The following is a 23,183-nucleotide window of genomic DNA, read 5'->3' as shown; positions in this document are numbered from 1 at the left end:
TGTAGTTACATGTTTGTCGCTGTCACAACTTGCAGCTGAGCTTCTGATCCGTTAAAAATGTGCTTCCTTTTGCATTTTACCTCACAACCCTGTCTGTCCAAGCACTGCGTGGATGCCAGCAGCCTGTTAGCCACGAGTGGGATCGGTATGTGCTATGCTTGGCCTTGCCGTGTGCGCTCTTGTCCAGCTCCATGGGGAACTGTGACCCCGCTGCCTTTTCTCAGGCTGAGGAAGCGTCGCTGGCTATGAAGCCCCAAATGAGGCCTTGGGCAGGAGCAGAGAAGCTCCTGGTGGTGCTGCTGGGAGAGCTGTCAGCAGTGCAATCCCTTTGCCCTGACGATGCTTTTATGGGATGGTGGATAATTGTGTGTGTTCTGAGACAAATGCAGATCTGAATGGCTGCCTCTGAGTATCCATTAGGATGCATAACCCTAATTACGAGGCAGCAATAATGAGCTACACTAAGGTTTGTGGTAGGAACTTTAAATTGTGTGGGGTCCTGTTCACATCTGAGATGCGAGTGGCTTTTCTAAATGCTGCTGCTTGTGTGTCCGTGCTCTGTTCCCACTCGGCAGTGCCAGCAGGATTGCTGTGCAACTCAGGACCTTGGATTATTGATGTGGTTCTCTTGTCTCACCCTGACGATCCGTAGTGCTGCAGTTGCGATACTTCATGTGCTGTTTCTGATTTGCTGCCCCAGCTCTGTGGGTTGAGTGCCAGGAGTGGAACAGGAAGAGCACGTGGTGGTGCTGGGCAGCTGTGAGGATGCCAGGATCTCTCAGCGAGGGAGACCTGAGGTCTTTAAAACCCAAACTGCTGAACTCTCCACCCAGTCTCCCTCCACCCTTCTGCCTCTCTGGTCACTTCTGGCCGAAACCTCCTCCTTGTTCCCTCTGGGATTGCCTTCCTCTTCCCTGTCCGCCCCAGTGTTTTGTGCTGTCCTGTTTGCTCGGCTGTTGGAGCACACATTTGGCCACATCGATTTCTCTTCCTTAGTGGTGCAGTTTGACTTCCCCTGGTTCATGTTCCATCTTCCAGAACTTGTCCTGGTGTGCCTTTTCCTACCTTCAGAAAAGTGTGTGGGGAAGAAGAAAGGTAAACATTTCCTTCCTTTCACAGCCAAGGAGAGGAGAAGTGCTCAGGAAGGGCGATCTCCCCAGCAGCATCGGGAGCAAACGCCATGCCAGCCGCGCACAAAGCTGGTGCCTTAGAGAGCATCGGGCACCCTGTGGTGTTGCTGTCGGAGCGGAACTGAGGGCTGGTCCTGAGGTTGTGCCAGCCTTTGTGCTGCCAGGAGCACTCCCTCGCCCACGCATTCCTGAGCAGCGCCCTGGCGTGTAGAGACCTTCAGCCTTTGAGCTGTGACAGAACTTTCCAATGCACCTGGAAGCATTTGCCTCCCAAACCTTCCTGTGGGAGCTGGCACGGGCTGCTTCCCCAGCACCAACAATCGAAGAATCACAGAATGGTTTATGTGGGAAGGGAACTCAAAGCCCATCCAGTCCCACCCTGTGCCTTGAGCAGGGACACCTCCCACTGGATCAGGGGCTCCAAGCCCCATCCAACCTGGCCTGGAACCCCTCCAGGGATGGGGCAGCCACCACTGCTCTGGGCAACCTGGGCCAGGGCCTCCCCACCTGAACAGCAAAACATAAGATCTCATCTCAATCTCCCTTCTTTCAGCTCAAAACCATTCCCCCTCATCCCATCCCTGCCCTCCCTGATCAAGAGCCCCTCCCCAGCTTTCTTGGAGCCCCTCTAGGTCCTGGAAGCTGCTCTAAGGTCTCCCCACAGCCTTCCCTTCTGCAGGCTGAACAACCCCAACTCTCTCAGCCTGGCCTCACATGGGAGATGCTCCAGCCCTCGGATTATCTCCGTGGCTTCCTCTGGACTTGCTCCAACAGCTCCAGATCCTTCCTGAAGACTCCACAGCTGGACATAGGGCTACACAGGTGGGGTCTCGCCAGAGTGGAGCATAGGGGCAATAAGGGGATGTGTGTGTTTGGGGGTGTTGAGGCTCTCCATGTGGGAAGAGGAGTCAGGCACACAGTGCCCAGACTGCAGTGCATTTTAAATGTTGCTTATGACCCTCGAGGATTTTCTCTCTAGGAATTTAATTTGAATTTGCTTCCCTGCCAGTGCCATGAGCACTTCCTCTACATCTGCCCCCTGTTTTGCTGCAGCCACGTGAGGTAAAAGCTTGAGTGGCAAAAGCGTTTCCCTGCTGTGAGCTCATGGAGAAATACGGTGGATTGCTGGGCATTCTGGATGGGTTGTGGATCCCTTCCCTGTGGACAAAAAAAAACCCAAAACCCACAGCCACTATGCCGAACGCTAATGTGGATTTTAATCACCAAACTTGGAGTGCTCCTTCCCGTTGAAGGGCTGTTCTGTGCTTCTATCTGCGCTCATACTTCTGCTCCTAATGGGCTGTGGAAGTTCTGCTTGCTGCTTCTTACTCCGGTCTGCTCTTGTAGTGCTCCACGTGTGCCAGGATCCAGGCTGTGGGCAGCAGGAAGCACGCAGACATTACACCAAAGGCAATGGCTTGCTCCTGCCGGCAGAAGAAACGGGATTAGTGGGATGGCTGCACGATGGCCCTGCTGGATGTGGGGTTCCTGGGATGGTCACACACCCATGCTGTGCCCAGCGCAGTGGATCAAGCGCTCCTGTCCACATTCCTTGCCCTTCCCAGCTATGCACTGTCGGATGGATGCACCCTGGGGCTGCGGGAGGGCGAGGTGGGTGAGCAGAGCCCTTTCCACCTACAGCGGCGCAAGCTGGGTGCTCACTGGGTTTGTTTCCATCACTCCGTGGATCCCTGCCATGATCCCCGTGGGGAAACCAGAGCAGCTGGTGACCTTCAGGCAGCAGCGAGGTGAGGTGCGGGGCCTTTCCAAAAGGCAGCCATGCCTGACTTTCAGATGACTTTGAGGAGTGGATTACAACCAGCAGCAGCCTCTTACGTTTCTGGTGCACCCGGGCAGCGTTTAACCCCTCGCACTGCCACCTTTATTCCTTTTTTACTTGGCTAGAATTAGTCTCTGGGCCTATAAAGGTCTTTGTTTCAGGCCTTGGAGAGGCTGCGGGAGGTGAACTCCACAAGCAAGGGGTGAGGAAGAACTTCCTTCTCCAAGCTCATCCCACCCGGCCTGGGAGGGTCGCAGCAGCTGCTGGTTTGGTGGTGGTCATTCCTAGGAGGGATGGTGGAGGCAGCTGCTGTGCGGTGGCAGCAGAGCCCATCCTCACCCCAGGGCTGCCTCTTTTGGGGTGAGTGTCCCATGGAATGGACGTGCCCAGCTCTGTCCCCGTGCTGGTGGGGCGCCTAGAGGGGCTCCCACCTCCTCCTTGAAGTTCTCAGCCCGTGGAGGACCTCAGCAGGGGACCCTCAGGTACCTACACCCCAGAAAGTGGTGGAAGGATAAAATAACACGGAAGCACGAGCCCCCTGTGGGTCTGCATAGCTCGGGGGGCCCTTTCCTCCTCCTCCCCCCTCCCCTTTTGCTTTCCCAACACAAATAGTCTGGCTGTAATCCGGGGGGCAGCAAGTGGCTCCCCCTTTCTCCCAGCCCCCCAAGTTACTCACAGCGGCAGAGAGGGGATGTTCGGGCGGTTTGGAGGTGACGGGGGCGCGGGGGGCGCAGGGGACACGCAGCGCGGTGGCCAGCAGGCGAGAGCCGCGCTGGAGGCCCCACATGGCTGTCAGGGTGACACTGCTGTCACGCTGCACCAGCTGCAGCTGCTCGGCCGTGCCCACTGCCACCGCCCCTCGACACCGACACCGGGCAGCCCTTAAAAGGCAAGAATTTCCCAAATTGTCCCTACTTAATTGTTTTTCTTCCTGTCAATGTTGTCTTTTTGGGATTTGCCCCCCACCAGCAGCACCCAACTCCCCTCAACTCCAAGGTCAAAACCCATGTCCCCCTCCAGCCAGATGGGACCTCTCTGCCGTGGAGAGCAGAAAACTTCTTCTCTCAGGATTTTTAAGGTTTCTAATGCTCCAGAACCACAGTGTGCTTTGGTTTTAAACCGTTGCAGATATGATGCTTGACCACCCCTATTGGATCACGGTGAGCAGGACCTCGCTCATCTGTCCTGTGCCGATAGTTACTTCTTTCTTTGTGGTTTGTCATTTACACAGGCTCAAAACCGTGTTTGCAGAGGTTCCTCCTTGCGTTGTGGTGTCCTCTCAGGGAGACCATTGGCCGTGGACTGTGCGTGGCTGGGGTCTGATTGAGGTTGCCCAGAGCCGTGGTGGCTGCCCCATCCCTGGAGGGGTTCAAGGCCAGGTTGGATGGGGCTTGGAGCCCCAGGGTGTGGGACTGGATGGGTTTTGAGGTCCCTTCCAACCCAAACCATTCCAGGATTCCAAGTTGGGCTGGATTTTGGAAAAACATCCGTGTTGGATTGTGCATGCGGTGCTGCTGCCTCCCTTTGCTGGAGGCCCACAGGGAAAGGGATGCTCGGAGCCTTTCCATGGTCTGAGGATGTGTGTGGCACAGTGGCTGCTGGCTGGCTCGAGGGGTCACACCAGTCACAGATCCCTTTGGAGAACCAGGAGCTGTGCCCGAGGCTCTGTGGCTCTGGTGCTGGTGGATCTTGGCCCAGGGAAGAACGGAGAACCTGGCTGTCTTTGAGGACAGCCTGGGAAAACACTGCTCCAGCCCCAACTGGGTTTTGGAAGTGATGCGAGACGCTGGGAGCGGGTGGTGCCTTGCAGGAGCCGAGGCACCCATGTGGCGCTCAGAAAAGGATGTGGTAGTAGGAGCAGAGGGCACGGGAAGGAAGCCAGGAGAAGCGTGCTGGAGCTGAAGCCCGGATCTGTGCCTTCCAAAAGCAGGTGAGGAGCAGGGTGGGAATGTGGCCGGAGCTGAAGCGCAGCTGTGACTCGTCTGTGAGTTCTGCTGCGGAGCCGTGCGCAGCAGAAGCTGCAGTTCCACCGCAGCCCTTCCGCCTTTCCTGGGCAGCTTTGGGTGATAAATCACCAGTAATGGGGTTTTCTCTCCCAGTTCCTCTTTCCCCGGAGCACGGGACAGCCCCAGGATGCCAAAACTCCAGCTGTGGGCAATAAGCTCTGCCTGGCAAATGCCTGCCGGGCAAGGTTAGGGTTTTTTTTTAGTGTTGTTATTTTTTCAAGGAGGGGGGAAAAAAAGTGATTTCCTTCCTTCTTTCTCTGTTGGGCAACTTCCGTCCGTCCCTGTGCAGGAGCCTCCGTGGCGCGGCCAACGCTCCACCTCAGCCCGGAGCAGGAGCCGATCCCCCTGCCTTGCACCCCAGCTTCCCGAGGTTTGACTTTCCTGAAGGCAAAAGGAGGAATTTCCTCACAATTCTGTCCTCGCTTGGAGAAATCAAGCCATCCCTGAGAGCGGCTGGTGCCGTCGGGAGGGATTCTGGGAACGCCAGCCCGGCTGGGTGCTGCTTTCCAGCTCCGCTCAAGAGTCTCTCCCTGCATCGCCTTTATCCTTCCCATGTGATCCCGGCACAGCACAGCCAGCTGCAGCTCAGTGTGCAAGGTGCTAGTTACAGATATTAAATATGTATTTTTTGATATATAGTTACATAAATACATTATTTTATATGCTTATATATATTTCAATGAAACAAAATGCTCCTACCCCAGCAAGCAGTAACCGAAGCTGAGTCAGAGATGCAACAACAAAAGAGGCAGAGGGACACAGCGAGCAGGGAGATGGGGAGCGTGCCCCATCCATGGAGGGGTTCCAGGCCAGGTTGGATGGGGCTTGGAGCCCCTGATCCAGGGGGAGGTGTCCCTGCCCATGGCAGGGGTGGGACTGGATGGGCTTTGAAGTCCCTTCCAACCCAAACCACTCCGTGGGGAGATGCTGAGGCCCCAGAGGGTGTTTGATAGATTCGTGGAACAGTGTTGGGAGGGACAGGAGGGCAGAAGAAGAAAGTGGCTGTGTTGTACGGTGAGAAACTGGTGAGGTCCCGTCACAGAGTGGGGAGCGGAAGGGGGAGCGAAATTGGAGAAGCAGCAAAGCGCACGAGTGGGGAGGTTTGGGTTGGCTGGAGGTGACAGAGCTAAGCAGTAACCAGGGGAGCTGTAAAGGACAAAACAAGCCTGGAGGGAGCAGGTCCAGCCCAGGCACCGAGCGGAAAGCTGGGATGGTGGAAAACTGCTGGCAGAGGCACTGGTGGTGATCGGGAGGGGGTGTAAAAGAAATGGAGACCCTAGGAATGTAGCGAGGCCATAGGCAGCGAGCAGCCAGCTTTGCCCACGTCTGAGGTGTTGCAGGAAGGTTATGGAGAGAGGAGCCGTCTGCAGCCCCTGTGTCGGCTGCCATCCAAGAGGAGCGCGCTGGGCTGCCCCAACTTTGTCCTTTCAACCCTTGTACGCAACACTGTCATCATTGTTGTTCTGCAGCTCAGATTCACGGGAATGTCTGGTGGAGATGAGGACCCCGCCGTGTTCACCTCCACCTCTCTGCCCTCAGACCCGCGGCTCCTGGCTACGGTGACCAACGCCTACCTGGGCACTCGTGTCTACCGGGACATCCTCCATGTCAGCGGTGTGTACAACGGGGCAGTGGGTGACACGCACCGAGCCGACATCCCCAGCCCCGTCAACGTGAGGATGATGGTGCCCGGTGCGGACAACCTGGCTGAGACCTTCACCTTGAACACCCGGACGGGTAAAGAGCCGAGGGTGGGCAGGAACCTCGTTGTCCTGCTGCCTCCTTCCAGGGCTCCGTTTTGTGCACACACAGCTCTTTCCCTCTGACCGCTGGTGGCCCTCTTCTAGGAGTTAGAAGTCTCTTTGCCTGTCTTCCACAAGGTGGCATCTTTCATAGAATCCTGGAGTGGTTTGGGTTGGAAGGGTCCTCCAAGCCCATCCAGTCCCACCCCGTGCCATGGGCAGGGACACCTCCCCCTGGATCAGGGGCTCCAAGCCCCATCCAACCTGGCCTGGAACCCCTCCAGGGATGGGGCAGCCACCACTGCTCTGGGCAACCTGGGCAGTCCCCATCCTCACAGCAAAACATTTCTGCCTAAGATCTTACCTCAATCTCCTTTCTCACACTAAAACCATTCCCCTCGTTCTGCACCTGTCCCATTCTCCACTCATCCGTGGTGTGTTGTTCTTCTGAAGTTGTGTTGGAACAAGTGGAAAATTCCTCCTTTCTTGTGAGAATAAGAGTGATTTCAGACTGGAGCTCCATCCCTGCTGGAGCTTGGCAAAACACTGTTTAATCATGAAGCCTGATACAATGCTCTACAGCACAAATCATTCTTCCAAGACTGAAAGGGGCTCCAGGAAAGGTGGGGAGGGGCTCTTGGCCAGGAGGTGCAGCGACAGGACGAGAGGGAATGGTTTCTCTTGTGCTTACAGGAACCTTCAGCCATGAGCTTCAGACCACTGACTGCACTGCCACCCAGCAGATCTACGCTCACCATTCCCTTGTCAACTTGATGGCCTTCAGCATCACCATTCGGCGATCGGCTCACACCACCCAACCCATCACGATCCAGCTCCAGACTCCTTTTGTGCCACAGAGCCAGGATTTGGACCTGCACCAAGGACCAGACTTCCAGGGAGCGCAGTGAGTTGGGATCATAGGGGAGGAACATTGTTCTGGGTACATCCTTCATGGGGTGTTGCACACTGCCCTCTTCACCACTGCTTCTGCCAAGTGACGGGACTAGAGGAAATGGCCTCAAGTTGCACCAGGGGAGGTTTGGATGAGATATGAGGAACAATTTCTTTACTGACAGAGTGGAGGAGCCCTGGTAGAGGCTGCCCAGGGTGGTGGGGAAGAGGATCAAAACCAGTGTGGCCATGATACTTCTGGACACAGCTCAGTTGGCACAGTGGGGTCGGGCTGATGGTGGGACTGGGGGAACTGAGAGGGCTTTTCCACCTTAATGATTCCATGATTCTGCAATTCCATCCTAGATGGGAATGGGAGCCTGTGCTCAGCTGCTGGGGGAGGACCCTCCATGCGAGCAGATGTGCGTGGAGCCCCACCAGCTCTGCTCTCCCTTTCCCCATGTCCCACAGCTATGTCTACGGGCAGACGCTGGTTCCTGAGGTGGAGGGAGGACCCCGGCCCACGGTTCATATGCTCTGGACTCCCGTGCCACCAGCCTTGATGTTGTGTGGGGAGGAGCAGGAACAGTCCTGGGAGTTCCTGACGGCTGTGGCCGAGAGCGAAGAGGAGGCAAAGAAGAGCTACAATGAAGGGCTGTCCCTTATTGCCGCGGGCTCCCTGCACGCCTCCCACGCCCACGCGTGGGCCATGCTGTGGCGAGGCTGCTGCATAGACCTGGATGGAGCCCTGCCCTTGAGGCAGGCACTCTACGGATGTCTCTACTACCTGCTGAGTGCCATCCCACCCCAGGGGAGACCGGGCTTCCTCTTCCACGGCATCAGCCCTGGCGGCTTGGCCAACGGCACGCGGGGCGAGGACTACTGGGGACACGTCTTCTGGGACCAGGTGGGTGCGGGCTGTGCTGGCTGGCAGCCTGGGGGCTTTGCAAGTGACTGGGATGGAGGAGACTGAGCAGGAGGCTCTAGGACACCATCTCCTTCTTATGCCTTACACCTCCCACTGGATCAGGGGCTCCAAAGCCCCTCCAACCTGGCCTGGAACCCCTCCAGGGATGGGGCAGCCACCACTGCTCTGGGCACCCTGGGCCAGGGCCTCCCCACCTGAACAGCAAAACACTTCTTCCTAAGATCTCTTCTCAATCTCCCCTCTTGCAGCTCAAAACCGTTCCCCTTGTCCCACCCCTGCACAAGGAGCTGGGAGAGACTCCACCGCAGGGCAGCCCCTTCCCCAGGCTGGGGTCTGGGGCCAGGACAGCTTGGTTTCTCACCCAAGGGAGCCTCAGTGACCAGTTCAGAGCATGGCCACCAACTGTCAGCCTTTCAGAAGGAGGCAAGTTGAAACTTGCCCTGCTCCTCCCAGGGCTGGTGGTGTTTGAAGCACTTTTGTGCCTGAACCACTGAGAACCAGAGGTGGTTTGTCATGAGCACACTGAGCTTTTGAATGTAGTTTTGGTGTGTACTCAATGAGATGGCTGGGAAGGGTGGCTTTGCCTCAGCCAGAGGCTCCCATCTGCCCTGGGAGCCACCACGCTGGATGGGTGTGCAGCTCTGCAGCTCAATAGCTATTGGATGACATGAGCAGGAGGCACCACTGCATGGTGTTGAGGCTCCTGGGCTAAACCCAGCCTGGTCTTTTGGTGGACACAAGCTTTTTGGTGCTGTGGACTGTGTGCTTTCCTCCTAGTCATGTGGGTGGCCCTGACCCTCTCTAGAGCCTCTGGCTTTGGAGGATTCCTGCCTCCTTCCTCTTGTGTGATGGGACGTCCTGCTGAGATCACCCTGGTGAGATACCAGAGAGTGGTGGGCATGGGCACAGTCCCTCGTGGATTTATCCCATCTAATGATCCTATGGGATAGCACCTTTAAGGAGTAGCAAAATCATGGTCATAGAACTTGGGATGGGGTGGACCTGAAAGGTGAAACTGGTGGGAACATTTGGGTGCCCCACCAGCATAATCTCACCACCCTGCCTTGCTTGGATGTTTCTAGGACACCTGGATGTTTCCAAATATCCTGTTGTTTTATCCTGAAGCTGCCCGTGCCATCCTGGAGTACCGGATTCGTACACTGGAAGGAGCCTTACAGAACGCGAGGGAGCAAGGCTACCAGGTGGAGATGGAGATGTTGGGCTGAGGGCAATGCAACCCAGCAGGCTGAGCTCTGCTCTCCCTGCAGGCTGTGACCTGGGCACGGTCCACAGGGTGTGGACTGAGGTGAGGAGAGCATCTCAGGATGCTGTGCTCAGCTGCTTCCTGGATATCTTTTCCTGGCAGGGTGCTAAGTTCCCATGGGAGAGTGCAGCCACTGGCAGAGAGGTTTGCCCCGAGGAGATCTACGGAGCCCAAGAAATCCACATCAACGGGGACATCTCGATGGCCTTTGAGCAGTATTATTTCACCACACGGGTAATGGGAGCGCGTGCTGCCTGGATGGCCCGGTGGCACGGCCTGCAGGTCCTCTTCTGACTGTCACTCTCCCTTCCCAGAGAAGCTCTGCCATTCTGCTCCTCTCGGAACTGCTGGTAGCGCCTCAGAGCCCTTTCTGCAGCCCTGTCTCCTCTGTCCTTGCTCCTCGTGGGTGGCTCAGCACCCTGTTGACTCAGTCCAGGCCAGTTTTCTGACCTTTTCTGCCTCTACTTCCATCTCCTCAGAGCTCCTGTCCTCCTGCTGAGTTCAGACTTGGCTGAGTTTCCCTCACATCCCCGTTTTTCCCTGGCTTTGGCTGCCTGCAGGACGAGAAACTGTTCAGGGAGGATGGAGGCTGGAGGCTGGTGGGTGCTGTGGCTCAGTACTGGTGCAGCAGGATGGTGTGGAGCGAGGAGGAGCAGTGCTACCACATCAAAGGTACTTCTGTAACAGCCAGACCTGTTTGCCCGGAGGTTCTGGAGGAGAAGGCTGGGTTAGGGCTAAGGGTTCGTGATGCAGCTGGGACAGTCGGGGCTGGAAGAGCCCCTGGGGTCGTTGCAGGTTCTTGGTGTGAAAGACCTTGTGCAGCAGCCGTGGGGGAGTCATGGAACACCTTATCTCATGTTTCTTTTGGGAGGCAGCTGTACCTCCTCCTGGGGATGATCTACAGAAAAGCAGCAGAGGGGGAAAGGTTTAATGGCTTGGCTGAATGACTCAAAAGAGTGAATGACCTGAAGGTCACCTTCCTGGTGAAGTGAGGGAGATGCCTTGAGCCACCACTGTAAGCAAAGTTGTTTCCCCTTCACAGCAAGCACCACTCATGTTCTCTATCTCATTGAGATTTGTGGTGGGATCCCACCAGAAGCAGAGATGCAACACCTCACAGGTGCTGCCACACAGGGAGAGATTCTCTTTCTCATGCCACCTCCCATGGCACAAAGCCATGGCTGTGCCGCAGTGTGAAGTATTCCCTTCTTCTTCCTCCAGGTGTCATGCCCCCCGATGAGTATCATTCCCAGGTGGATAACTCTGTTTACACCAACACCGTGGCCCAGCGGAGGTAACGCGTGTGCCTTGTTGGAGCACTGGCCTCAATCGCTCCTCTCTCCTGCCCAGCAGGGGTAGGAGGCAGCGGGGCTCTGGCGTGGGATCCACCTCTCCTCTCTTCACGTGCCCTAATCCCAGCTGCTCTCCTTTACTATCAGCAGGGAGAAGGAGGTGGTCCTGTGGTGGCTCATCAGACCTGGTTCAGGGATGGGAAAGGGAACGGAGATGGTGGTGCTTAAAGACCACTCAGAGCCCATCCACTGCTTCGTGCTGGGATGGGCAGCAAGGCACCGTCATTCCGCGTGAGACTGAGAGGAATTTCACCTCTCAGGGGGCTTCTCTCCTGCAGTTTGAGATGTCCATGCAATTAGCTAGCTGGAGGCATCTACAGCTGGAGGAACGGATTCCCAGCTCCAGCGATAGAAGTGGTTTCCCCAAAGTGACTCAGTAGCTGTTTCTTTGCAGTTGTGACTCAATTAGTGCTTTCTGTTTCATTTCTTCTCTTTCTGATGGGGTCAGAGGCGCCCAGGCCTGACAGAAACCACAGTTCCTTTCTGCTTTTCAGCTTAAATTTTGCAGCTGATGTTGCTCGGGACTTCTTCATCCCTGTGCCAGAGGAGTGGGTGGACTGTGCAGAGAAAGTCAAAGTGCCCTTTGATGCGGAGAGGAAATATCACCCTGAGTATGATGGGTACAGCCCAGGTGAGCGGAGAGGCAGCGGCAGACCTTTGAGCTGACTGCTGCTCGCGCTTTGGCAGCCTGCAAGGTGTGGACGCCCCGCTTCAAAGATGGAAACAGCAGCGTCTGTCTCTAGCAGTGCTCTCCCAGTGCGGCACTGGCATCGCCAGCGTGGAGAGCCCGGCTTGTAGAGGTGTTTTCTGCCTCTTGGTGGAATTTTCTCATTAGTGAGCTCATAAAATTAGTAAATTTAGGAACGCAGAATGTGAGGAGAGGCTTTTAGTGTGGAGCTGAAGATGAGGCCACCAGCATCCTGGCTTGGATCGGGAATAGCATGGCCAGCAAGAGCAGGGAAGGGATTGCCCCCACCTGGACTTGACGTTGGTGAGGCTGCATCTCGAATTCTGGGTTCAGTTTTGGGGCCCCTCACTCCAAGAAGTACACTGAGGAGCTGGAGCGTGTCCAGAGGAGGGAACGGAGCTGGGGAAGGTGCTGGAGAACAGGGGTTATGAGAGGTGGCTGAGGGCCCTGCGGCTGTTTAGTCTGGAGAAAAGGAGGCTGAGAGGAGACCTCATCGCTCTCTGCAGCTCCCGAAAAGGAGTTTGGAGCCAGGCAGGGGTGGGGCTCTTCTCTCAAGGAACAAGCAATAGGACTAGAGGAAATGGCCTCGAGTTGTGCCAGGGGAGGTTTAGATGGGAAATCAGGAAACATTTCCTTACTGAGGGAGTGTCGAAGACCTGGCAGAGGCTGCCAAGGGCAGGGGTGAAGCTTTCACCCGTGGAGATGTTAAAAAAACATGTAGACGTGGCACTTTGGGACATGGCTTAGGCAGGATTGGGCTGATGGTTGGACTGGATGAGCTTAGAGGGCTTTTTCAACCTCAGTGATTCCATGATTCTGTGACATGGTTGCTGCAAACCCATTGCTGATGGGGAGCTCTCTCTTTCCTAGGCTGTGCCAGGTGTTGCTTCCCTGCCGTCCTTGCCCTCTGGGAGTGAGGGGCTGCCTCCAGTGGAGGTGCATGCCCAGTTCAGTGCTCCCTTTCTCCCAGTTACGGGCAGGGTGGGTGCACAGGACCATGAGGCCTGTTCCTTTGCACCTGAAGTTTAGGTGACACTAGTTTGGGTGCCCCATCGTGTCCTCAGGTTCTGTGTGAGCTGCCTTTGTTCCCCTATGAGCACACAGCCCGTCTGCGTTACTCCCAGCGGCAGACATGGTCTGACCCTTCCTGCAGGAGACCCTGTGAAACAGGCTGACGTTGTGCTGCTTGGATACCCCCTGATGCACCCCATGAGCCCTGAGGTCCGGAGAAATGACCTGGAGATGTATGAACCCGTCACTGAGCAGCATGGGCCAGCCATGACCTGGGTGAGCAGAAGGGCAACATCTGAGGTGGGATTCATCCATGAGGAGGGTGTTTCCAGCTGGGTTGGTCCCTGCCAGCCCCAGCACTGGGTACGCTCCTCCAGACCTGCTCTGAAGTCTATGGGAGTGAGGACAGGTCGCGTGGAGCCAGAGACAAGCCTTGAAGACGCCTGCTCTGGAGATGGTCCGAGGGCTGGAGCACCTCCTGTATGAGGGCAGGCTGACAGAGCAGGGGTGGAACTGGATGGGCTTTGAGGACCCTTCAAACCCAAACCGTGATTCTATGATTTGCTGTATTGTCACCTTTATTGTAGACAGAAGGTGGTAGAAAGCCGTTTTTCTCTCCTGCAGAGCATGTTTGCGGTGGGCTGGCTGGAGCTAAAGGAGGTGCAGAGAGCCCAGAGCCAACTGAGCAAGTGCTTCAGCAACATCACAGAGCCCTTCAAGGTTAGTGGTGTGGCGCGGCTTCTTCCCTGTGACAAAGACCTCTTGTTTTCCACTTTACCTGCTCCCAAGTAGGTGTTATCATGCTGAGATATCACTTGGACTGGTGCCCGTGCTGACTGTGCTTGTGGGCACCACATTATTGGGTTATTGCTGTACTGAGCAAGGCGGTAGCACGCCCTGTCTCTTCTCTACTGCTTCCTGCCAGGCAATGCAAAGCCACAGCTCAGTGGTCACTCCAGGCTTCCTTCTGCTTGCCAGGGATGGGAAAAGGAATGGAGATGGTGAAGCTCAGAGCCCACCCACTGCCTCACACCAGGATGGGCAATAAGGCACAGTTACTGCAACACCCCAACTGTGACGGGCTGGGACAGCTGGGGTTGTTCAGCCTGGAGAAGAGAAGGCTCTGGGGAGACCTTAGAGCAGCTTCCAGGACTGAAAGGGCCTCCAGGAAAGCTGTGGAGGGGCTCTGGATCAGGGAGAGCAGGGACAGGACGAGGGGAACAGTTTTGAGCTGTAAGAGGGGAGATTGAGATGAGATGTTAGGCAGAAGTGTGTCCCTGCTCATGGCAGGGGGTGGGAATGGATGGGCTCGGAGGTCCCTTCCAACCCAAACCATTCTGTGATACTAAAGATGTCCCTGCTCCTGCAGGAGTCTTGGATTCCATGACCTGTCAAGGCCCCTTTCAACCCAAAGCATTCTGTGATTCTATGGGATAACGATGATGACAAACACATCCAAACCCCTATAACTGTATGAAGAGTCCTGATGCACCTGTTGAGTGGTTTCTTTCTCTTGCTGAAACAGATCTGGGTGGAGAACTCGGATGGGTCAGGAGCTGTGAACTTCTTGACCGGCATGGGTGGATTCCTGCAAGCTGTTCTCTTTGGCTACACAGGGTTCAGGTGAGACCTACGTTCTGCCTCATTTAATATTGAAGCACTAGCAGACCTGCTAGTTCCATTGGTGGATGTAGCTTTGGTTTCTCAGCTTAAAGACTATGATCCACCAATTCTGCTGGCCTTTTGCTCAAACACTGGAGAGGAAAGCCCATAAGATCACCTTGCAGGTGAAAACAAAGCTGTATTTTGTTACACATCACACCCTGTGGCCTTTCTAAGGGGATCTTTCTAAATGGAGACCCTGGTCCCCTGCAACCACGCTGAGCTGCTGTAGGTCTGTTGCCACTTTAATGACTGGAAACAGATTTGGAACAGGTAGGAGACTCTCCAGGTCAACTTGACGAGCGAACTACACATTTGGGAAGCTGGATGTCATTCCCCAAGCCTGTTCTCTGGCTTGGCCACAGCGTCACCCACTCTCTTTTGGATGTGGTGTGGAAAGACCTTCTGAAGCAGCGGCCACTGGCACACGCGTGGCTCAGCTGGCAGCGTCACAGCGCTAAAATAGCTCAGAAAAACCATTAACTGTTCCTATAATTTCAAAGCTGCCTCCTGAATCCAAAGCAGCCCGGTGGTTTGAGCCCTGGAGCAGCAGCCTCTGGAGTGTATTCTTCGTGTTATTGAGGAGGGATCAAACTGAGGAGCCTTTTGATTCCCAGTGAAACCTTCTAGTGCTAACGATGGGTTTTCGCTCCATGTGTGTGGCCAGGAGCTGCTGAGAAATCCACCAGTCTCTTGGTGGAGCTGGGTGTGAGCTGCCATCCTCCCAGCTGGAACCCATAATCTCAGCTTTTGCGGAACCCCTCAGTCCTCAGACGCTCCGTGTGTGTCAGACCGGGCCCCTCTCGGTGCCGGCTCGAGCCGCAGGCTGTGGGGCTCCAGCCAGCTTAGCACAGATGTTGAGATGATGTTTGTGCAGCCCTCGAGGCCACGCTCCTGCCTGGCCCTGGCTGGTACATTGGCTCTCCATTCCCTTGGTTCCCTTGGTTCCCTTGAGCCTCTTTGGAGTCCTCTCCAGCCCACTGAGCCCACTCAAGGGCCCACAAAAGCTGGTGACCTGGAAAGACCAACTGTCAATGAATGGAGGCACAGGTTCTCAAAAATATTCTGAGAAGGAGGTCTTTCCAGTTGCTTTAAGGAAAAAACGGTGATTTTCAGGATGCAAATCAGAAGCCAACTAATTTTATCTGTTTTGCTCTACCTGAGTATTTGACAAGGCAAAGACATTCATTTCTCTTCTCAACTCAGCATGAGAGTCTTGGTGTGAAGCCATGGACAGGCAGCACCCCAAGACAGAATCACAGCTTGGTGGAATCCCATGCTCAGAAGCCTTGTGGGCTTCTTGGGCCAACGCAGCAGACTGGAGGTGATGGTCAAGGGCTCTGAAGTGTCGAGATATGAGTAAGAGATAACAGTGACCTTTGTCTTTTTTAATCCAAAGCTAAGCCGTGCTAATGAGCTGTGTTTGGGTGAATGCTTGGAGAAAGGATTCGCGCTGTTTGCATGGTTTTTTACTTCTGGAGCTCTCCCAGTAGTGCTCAGTTTAAAGCCCTTCAACCAGGCAGGAGCAGGACTGATGTGGGTTTCTGAATGTCACCTCGCCCGATCCGCTTCAGTCACAGCCCAGAGGGAGTGGGGAGACCGAGCTGTGCAGACACATCTTTGCCGAGATGGGGAATTACCGGGGAGAGGGGCAGTGCTAGCGGTCAGGCTCATGGTTTAACCAGGCAGCACTTCCAGCAGCATCTCCACTGGGCGCAAGGCGCGCTCCCACCAGCGTGGTGTAGCTTCCCGAGCTGTGGCAGGTGGGAGCGGACAGTTGCTGTGAGGTGTTTTGGTTGAAGCTGGATTTGCATCCTCACCCTCCCAGCTCCAGCCACCTCCCGGGCTCCTCCCAAGGCTGGGGTTTGGCCCAGAGCCCGCGCCTCCAGGCTGGCGTGACCAGATGGCAATGGTGATTCCCCCCTGGGGTCCATGGGTTCCTCTGCTCCTTCCTGTGCCCCATTCCCTGCCCCTGCCAGAGCGGGGCATTCCTGAAGTTTTCCCAGCATAGCTGCTGCTCGAGCCACCCTCCGAGTGGGGGACTGAGCTGCCTTGGAAGGAAAAGTAGAGTATTTTACTCTTTTTTTTTTTTATTAACAAAATCCATCCTCATGGAAACCACAGACCCTGACCGAGGAACGGGAAGGGGGACAGCAATGCCTGAAGGTGCTGGGCTGTGAAATCCCGAATAGCTCTCCACCAGATGCTTCACGGCATGTTGGGGATTTGTCTGGAGATCCTTGGGATGCACCAAGGACTTTTTCTGTTCGCAGACACACGGAGTGACGGGAGAGGCCTTTGGGATGCATGGGGTGTCTGGGGAGGTGGCCAGCCCCCCCCTCGCCCCAAGCTGCTTTCCCTTGTGGCCAGCCTTCGTTCCTCTGCTGATGAGCTCCTGCCTTTCCAGGATCACCAAGACCTGCCTCCGCTTCAACCCTGCCTTTCCCCATGACATCCACAAATTGAAAATCACCGGCGTCTCCTACTTTGGCAACAAACTGGAGTTCACCATCACCAAAGAAGAGATCAGGATCAAAGTGATGGAGTCTTCACTGAACCCTCCGGCATCTCCCCTGGAAGCCGTGCTGGAGGAATCAGGGCAGCGGGTTCTTCTGCATGAAGGTACGGAGCCACCACCTGGGTCTGGGGGAATTTAGAGTCATTAAGGTCAGAAAAGAGCTCCAAGATCACCAAGTCCCTTGGGGGAGAAACTGTTCCCACCCTTCTCACGGGTTGGTTTGTGTTGCAGGGCAGAGCATCTCTCTCCCTGTGGTGGCTGGATGGATCCAGAGGTTGTCCACCAAGGCAGTTTAACCCTTGACTGATCTGGGTGTTACACGGCAGACACTAAACGGATTGAAGAGCCAAAACAAGTTGATGTCAACAGAGAGGAAAGGTAAAAGTGGTGTGGAAGGTGGGGCTCCCACGCTGGACCATAAACCCTGTGCCCCGTGGGACTGTGCTGTCTCTGTGGCACAGGAGAGGGATGGTGGACTCCTAACTGGGGTGGCAGCAGCTCTCCCAGCAAAGCTGAGCATCCCTGTCAGTGCTGGGGGACACTGAGCCCCATTTGCAGGCCTCCAACCTCTCTCCCTTAGCAGAGGAAAGAATTCAGCCGTGAGAAAGACTGCTTCAAACGAGTTTTCTAGACACCAATGTCTTGTTTATGCATTCAACATCCCTGTTTATAAGGATGCCCCCAGCTGATAAACCCATGTTCAGTCCAGCCTGCCTGTGTGTTGACCTCATGTCCTCTGCGCGTCCTGCCCCGATCCTCCCCTTCTCACAGCCCCCTGAATCGCTGCAGGGGCTCAAAGAGCTTTGGAGAAGGAAGGACATGGATCTGTTCGAGTGAGTTCAGAGGGGAGCACAGAGGTGATCCGAGGCTGAGCACCTCCTGCACAGGGCCAGGCTGAGAGAGTTGGGGTTGTCCAGCCTGGAGAAGAGAAGGCTCTAGGGAGACCTTGGAGTCTCTGATCCAGTGGGAGGGTGGAACTGGATGGGCTTTGAGGTCCCTTCCAACCGGAACCATTCCGTGATGCTGTGACTGAGCCCCCACCTCTCGGCCCCATCCCTCCCTCCTCCCAGCAAAGAGGGGCTTTGGGGGTCCCAGCCCTGCTCTCACCCTACAGCATCCCCCTTTCTGGGGGCGGTTCCTGTTCCCCAGCCCCACGCCTTGGCTGGGGCAGATGTGGGGCAGAGCCGGGGCCATTCCCTGCCCCTCTCCAAACCCCAGGAATCTCGCTGAGCCCGCGGGGTTTATAAAAAGCGCTGTGGCTGCTCCTTGCTGCAGTCAGCATGTGGAAGCACTTAGGGAAGGAGGCGCAGTGCCTCCCCTGCCTTATAATTACACTGGCTGTCCCTCAGGCCTGTCAAAAGTCATTCAACCCTTAATTAGCAGCATTTCTGGCTGCAGGGCAGGACGAAAGGACCCCTCCGTCTGCTCGCCCCCCATAACAGCCCTGAGGGTTGCACTGCACTTTGGATTTGGGGGGCTGGGATTAAATCCCAGCTCCAAGCCAGGTCCCAGGGGCACTGAAAGGGGTTGTTCCCCCCAAAAGGATCCTTTCAGTCCAGTTGCCAATGTGAGCTGGCTCTGGGAAGCGGGGAGAATGCACGGAGCAGTCCGGTTACATCCTGGGCTTATCCTCTCCCTCCTCACCCAGAGATGTACTGGGAGACTTCTGCTTTGCTGCAATGAGTTTGCAGGTCTCAGCTCATCTTGGGAAGGGCCTGGGGCAGTTTTAGGCTGGGTGGTTCTGAGGATCACGGAGATCATTCCTTCTCCTGGCCACGAAGAGTGAGAGGAAAGTGGAAAAGCTGTATTTATGGCGTCCCCTTAGCACCGCCTTGCCCTGCACACACGCACACGGAGGACTTGCAGTGTGTAACACGGTTTAATGATTTAAATAGTAACTGGGGATTCTGGACTCCACTTGGGGTAGAGGAAGATACGAAAACACAGGGGGAACACAGAGAACTGAGCTGGGAGCCAGAGTTGGGTCTCTTGGGGCCAGGGGTGGAGGACACAGCGGTGTGGGGAAAGTGGGGCTGCGTCTCCCTGACCTCGCACTGCCTGGGGGGTACGAGAGCTTGCAGATGTGGCCCTGGGCGGCAGAGCTGGGTGGTGGCCGGGTTATGCTGGACCAGTGGTCCTTTGTAGGGGGCCAGCTGCGATATGAAGGAGTTTCCATGCCGCCCCTTGCCCACTGGTCACTTGTCCTCATCATCGCTCCCGCTGAACTGGTAGGTGAAGAAGCCGACGGACTCGTGGGCGAGCTTGGAGAGGTGAATGACACCCGTGATGACCAGGGCGGCCAGCAGAAGCGGTAGCACCACGCTCCCCGCCGTGGCCAGGGCATTGTAGCACCTGGCTTTGGAGCTGAAGCGCCGAGCAGCTTCCACGTCCCCAGCCACTTTCCGGTCCCGTGCCTGCAACAGCGGAGAGTCAGGGCAGCGGTGCGCAGGCTTGCCCGCAGCTCCCTCCCTGTGCCTCCTCACAGCCTGACTATGTGGCTCAGCACCCCACAGCCCGCAATTTGCCCCTCCAGGCAGTGCCACGCTGCTGGCCAGCCCCCCACCGGACCCATCCATCCTCCCATCCCAGGCTGCCGCTGGCTCTGCGTGCTCCCACCAGCCCTGCTGTCACTGCCACTGGGGTTTCCCTACTGCTCCTTTGGGAGCCTGGCCGGCTCCAGCCCTGGCTTTCCCTCGTCTCCCCACCCTGGCTCAGTCCAGCTGGAGCTGCTCCTGCCAGAGGGTGAGTGGAGAGACTGCGGACACCACGGCCCCACAGCATCTTCTAGGGAGCAGCCCTTGGTCCCCAGGTGGTGAGGCTGGGGGGTCTCACAGCCTCCTTAATGGGCAGCAGGAAAACTGGGGGGGCTCTACCAGGAGAGAGCACCGCGTGCAACCAGCCTGTTGGAGGTGTTGGGCTCTTATCTCCCATCCCAGCTCCGTGCCTCCTCTGGAGAGTGCCTCTGTTTCAGATGCTCCGTGCCTCCTCTGGAGAGTGCCTCTGTTTCAGATGCTCCGTGCCTCCTCTGGAAGCCATGGCATCGGCATGGAGAGGGCTCCCAGGCAACCCCAAACCTTCCCTCTCCCATCCCTGCTTGGTGCCCATACCTTGACGGAGAAGGCAAGCGCCACAAAGCCCAGGCAGCAGAAGTTCATGTAGATGGTGTTGAAGATCGACCAGACGAGGTGATCACGAGGCGGCAGGGAGATGCGAGTGGTGGAAGACTGCTCCCGCTTGTGAGCTGGCGTGGGCAAGTGATCCTCCCGCGGGTAAGAGGTGTCCATGGCCACGGACAGGGGCACCCCGCGGCTCTCCCGCTCCACCAGCGCGGCTGGGCAGCGCGGCTGGGTGGCCCCTTTATATGGTCCCCTTCTCTGGCACGACCTCCCCTCCTCTATATATAAACCTGGGAAATTACAGCCCTCGGCGCGCTGTGGTTATCAGGAAGGCTTGGCTGGCAGCTGTGAGAAACAGAGCTGGTTCCACAAGCCTACAGGCTTTTTATAGCCAGCCTTCCTCCTGCGATGAGGAGCACAGACTGCTCCAGCATGAGCCAGGGAGAGGTCTGCCAGGATGGAGCCATGGGATGACTTTGGAAAGAAGTGACCATCACCTCGAGGGGCTGATACGAGATAGATCCTTGCTGCCAGGATGCCTTCAGACCAGTCCCTCAATGGACTTGACTGAGGAGACCCCTTGGTGCCAGGGTGCCGTGAGCTGGTCTTGGCTGGGAGGTCCCCTTATTCACAGTGCGTTTGGGCTGCGTTAAATGGGAACTTAACACTAAAAAGTGGACGAGCTGCTTCTGGCAAAGCTCTGTGGGGTTCTCTAGAGGGAGACGGGGCTGTGTGGTGGGACAGGGGGTGTGTGCGGCCAGAGGAGCACACAGATTTGGGGTTCATTTGCTTCTGCCATGCCTGAACCTCTAGGAACTCTTCTCCGTGGTCTGGGCTGGCAGCGCAGCGGTGGTGGCAGCACCGGGGTGCCGGTGGGCAGCACGTGCCGGTGGCAGGAGGGGGAGGCTGTCCCGAAGATGCACAAGGACCCTCTTCTCCTTCCCCACTGGGAACAAGGCGAGAGGTGAGGAGCTTTGGCAGGACAAGCTTTATTTGTGGCAGCAGTGACACTGACACGCAGCGCAGCTGAGTTAGACATTGGGAAGGCCAGCAGGTCTCTGGCAGGCGTGTGAGCCAAGGAGAGAGTGGGGCTGTGCCCCATGTCCCAACCTGGCCCACCCACCTGCTTCCAGGGGGTGGCCGTGCTGGGACACCCAAGGGTGCAGGCAGCACGGGGACAGGGCGTCGTGTCCGCTGTCCCGCGCCCAAAGCGGGGCCAAAGGGACATCCTGGGGGGAGAAGCACCCCCCAGGGTGGAAGCCAGCAGGCTGGTGGCCACGCAGTGATCACCGGGAAGAGGTTACAAGGATGATGGCCAGGACGACGACGGACACCACGGCGACGACCATCAGAACGGTGCAGATGATGTTCAACACCTTGGCACGGAGGCCGTGCCGCCGAGCACCCTCCAGGTCCCCCAGCAAATTGCAGTCACGCGCCTGTGGGGCAAATGGGAGGCTCAGAGAGGGGCGTCGGGGTCTGTCCCAGCCTGCGAGGGGCTGCAAGATGATGGTGGGACCTCGGGGGCTCATCGCCCTGGGGCAGCAGGTGAAGCCACAGCGTGCTTGGGGGGTGGCTGGATCAGGGGGAACGGATCGGGGGGTTCCGGTATGGGGGAGAACCGATGTGGGGATCTCGGGTCAGGCTGGGTCAGGGGACCTGATTGGGGGGTCGTGAGGTGGGGGTATGGGCTGGGTCAGGGGTGCTGGACTTGGGGGTCCAGGCTGGGGGGGGGGTTCCTGGTCAGGCTGGGTCAGGGGGACAGGACTGCGGGATTCTGGGTCTGTGGGGAGAAGCTGGGTCAGGGGAACTGGCTGGTGGGGGTCCACATCAGTGGTGGGGTCCCAGTTGGGGTGATTTGGTGGGACCGGACTGGAGGGGGATCAGTGTGGGCAGGATGGGCTGGGAGAAACAGACTGGGGGGGGAGAGGCTAGATCAGAGGAGAGGGGTCTCAGCGCAGGGATGGGGTTGTGGGGGCTCTGTCAGGGAGTCCTTGGGGGGCAGGTAGGGAGTCCGAGGTGAGTCGGGGGTCCTGGGGTGGGGCTGGAGCGGGTGGAGGGTCCGGGGGGGGTGGGGGGGGGGAGGGGGCACGGGTAGGGGGTCCGAGCTGAGTTGGAGGGGTCCCGAGTTGGGGGTCCTGGGGCACGGGGCCGTGGCCGGGAGGGTGGGTCAGGGGGTCCCGGGAGGGGGGGACCTGAGTTGGGGGTCCTGGGTCGGGGGTCCAAGGTAGGCGGTGGGGTCTGGGCGGTTCCCGAGTTGGGGGTCCCGGGTCGGCGGTCCGGGGTGGGGAGGGGAGGGTGTTCTTGAGTTAGGGGTCCTGGTTGGGGGGTCCGTATTGGGGGTCCCAGGGCGAGTGGGGGTCCTGGTCGGGGATCCGGGGGCGGTGGGGGTGTCCCGAGTTGGGGGTCCCGATGGGGGTCCCCGCCGCCTCACCCTGATGGAGAGCAGCAGCGCGGGCAGGCAGAGGCAGCCCAGGTAGGCGAGGTGCCCCAGCAGCACGTTGAAGAAGGACCAGGCGAAGTAGTCCTGGGGGCGCTGCTCAGGGGTCGTGTCCCCCCCCGGCTCGTGGGGCTGCAGCGCGATGGACACCTCCCCCCGCCGCGGCTTCATGGCCCGAGCGAGCGGCGGCAGCGCGGAAGGCAGCGCCGGGGCGGCCGCGGCCGGCAGAGCCCTCCCGGCGGGCGGGGCCGGGGACACCCGCACACCGCCCCCTCCTCACCGCCCCACCCGCCACCCTGTCCCCCATCGTCCCCCTCCCCAGCGCCCCGTCATCCCCGTCCGTGGCCCCCTTCCCCCTCACACCCCTGCCCGTCACCCTCTCTCCACCGTCACCCTTTCCCCGTTATCCCCCCTCCGTCACTCCCCCATTTTCCACCCCCCCATCACCCTCCTCCTTCACATCCCCCCAACCTCCCGCTCCATCCTCCTGTCCCCACCACCCCCTATCCTCAGTGGGAGGCGCCGCCATCCAAGGCGCGGGAACCCCTACCCCATCACCCTCTCTCCGGTGTTCCTCCTCCACTGTCCCCCCATCACACACCCTCTGTCATCTTCTCTCCACCGCCCCCGGGACCTCCGCCGTGGCTGACACAGG

At 57.5% G+C, this 23,183-nt stretch overlaps 3 protein-coding genes and 1 long non-coding RNA gene across 9 annotated transcripts; 1 reads left to right on the top strand and 3 right to left on the bottom strand.

The window, feature by feature from the left end:
• Nucleotides 1–44: 44 nt before the first annotated feature.
• PGGHG (protein-glucosylgalactosylhydroxylysine glucosidase) lies at nucleotides 45–17,680 on the top strand. Of its 6 annotated transcripts, XM_054067617.1 has the most exons (15): nucleotides 4,346–4,840; nucleotides 5,010–5,101; nucleotides 6,456–6,653; nucleotides 7,352–7,562; nucleotides 8,021–8,456; nucleotides 9,560–9,679; nucleotides 9,844–9,975; nucleotides 10,302–10,413; nucleotides 10,963–11,035; nucleotides 11,588–11,724; nucleotides 12,935–13,068; nucleotides 13,417–13,512; nucleotides 14,318–14,415; nucleotides 16,862–17,076; nucleotides 17,204–17,680. In XM_054067617.1, exons 2-15 carry the CDS (start codon nucleotides 5,044–5,046, stop codon nucleotides 17,266–17,268), a joined length of 2,085 nt encoding a protein of 694 aa, XP_053923592.1. In that variant the 5' UTR covers nucleotides 4,346–4,840; nucleotides 5,010–5,043; the 3' UTR covers nucleotides 17,269–17,680. The 6 variants fall into 6 exon arrangements, with proteins under 6 accessions (XP_053923591.1, XP_053923592.1, XP_053923595.1 ...); XM_054067616.1 differs by lacking the exons at nucleotides 4,346–4,840; nucleotides 5,010–5,101 and adding an exon at nucleotides 45–145; XM_054067620.1 differs by lacking the exon at nucleotides 5,010–5,101 and having other exon boundaries at nucleotides 4,703–4,840.
• Nucleotides 2,326–3,738, bottom strand: LOC128852263 (uncharacterized). The gene is made up of 2 exons (XR_008449996.1): nucleotides 3,587–3,738; nucleotides 2,326–2,554 (listed from the first exon to the last, which is right to left on the bottom strand). It is a non-coding gene; the product is annotated as an uncharacterized LOC128852263 (long non-coding RNA).
• Nucleotides 17,681–18,730: 1,050 nt separating the features above from the next.
• Nucleotides 18,731–20,889, bottom strand: LOC104057226 (interferon-induced transmembrane protein 5). The gene is made up of 2 exons (XM_009558563.2): nucleotides 20,080–20,889; nucleotides 18,731–19,386 (listed from the first exon to the last, which is right to left on the bottom strand). Exons 1-2 carry the CDS (start codon nucleotides 20,254–20,256, stop codon nucleotides 19,168–19,170), a joined length of 396 nt encoding a protein of 131 aa, XP_009556858.2. The 5' UTR covers nucleotides 20,257–20,889; the 3' UTR covers nucleotides 18,731–19,167.
• Nucleotides 20,890–21,083: 194 nt separating this feature from the next.
• Nucleotides 21,084–22,781, bottom strand: LOC128852281 (dispanin subfamily A member 2b-like). The gene is made up of 2 exons (XM_054067972.1): nucleotides 22,523–22,781; nucleotides 21,084–21,527 (listed from the first exon to the last, which is right to left on the bottom strand). The coding sequence occupies exons 1-2, from the start codon at nucleotides 22,697–22,699 to the stop codon at nucleotides 21,375–21,377; spliced, it is 330 nt and encodes a 109-aa protein (XP_053923947.1). The 5' UTR covers nucleotides 22,700–22,781; the 3' UTR covers nucleotides 21,084–21,374.
• Nucleotides 22,782–23,183: the final 402 nt, after the last annotated feature.

The sequence above is a fragment of the Cuculus canorus genome, chromosome 5 (genome assembly GCF_017976375.1).
Source record: "Cuculus canorus isolate bCucCan1 chromosome 5, bCucCan1.pri, whole genome shotgun sequence".
Lineage (NCBI taxonomy): Eukaryota > Metazoa > Chordata > Aves > Cuculiformes > Cuculidae > Cuculus > Cuculus canorus.
Note: the sequence above shows the minus strand (reverse complement) of the source record. Positions and strands in the feature narration are given on the sequence as shown.

Coding starts and splice junctions, on each gene's coding strand:
- PGGHG (XM_054067616.1), top strand. CDS start 58: ATGTGCTTCCTTTTGCATTTTACCTCACAACCCTGTCTGTCCAAGCAC. Junction 13,513..14,317: donor ACATCACAGAGCCCTTCAAG/GTTAGTGGTGTG, acceptor TTGCTGAAACAG/ATCTGGGTGGAGAACTCGGA. Junction 17,077..17,203: donor GCGGGTTCTTCTGCATGAAG/GTACGGAGCCAC, acceptor TTTGTGTTGCAG/GGCAGAGCATCTCTCTCCCT.
- LOC104057226 (XM_009558563.2), bottom strand. CDS start 20,256: ATGGACACCTCTTACCCGCGGGAGGATCACTTGCCCACGCCAGCTCAC. Junction 19,387..20,079: donor CGCTTGCCTTCTCCGTCAAG/GTATGGGCACCA, acceptor CCGCTGTTGCAG/GCACGGGACCGGAAAGTGGC.
- LOC128852281 (XM_054067972.1), bottom strand. CDS start 22,699: ATGAAGCCGCGGCGGGGGGAGGTGTCCATCGCGCTGCAGCCCCACGAG. Junction 21,528..22,522: donor CGCTGCTGCTCTCCATCAGG/GTGAGGCGGCGG, acceptor TTTGCCCCACAG/GCGCGTGACTGCAATTTGCT.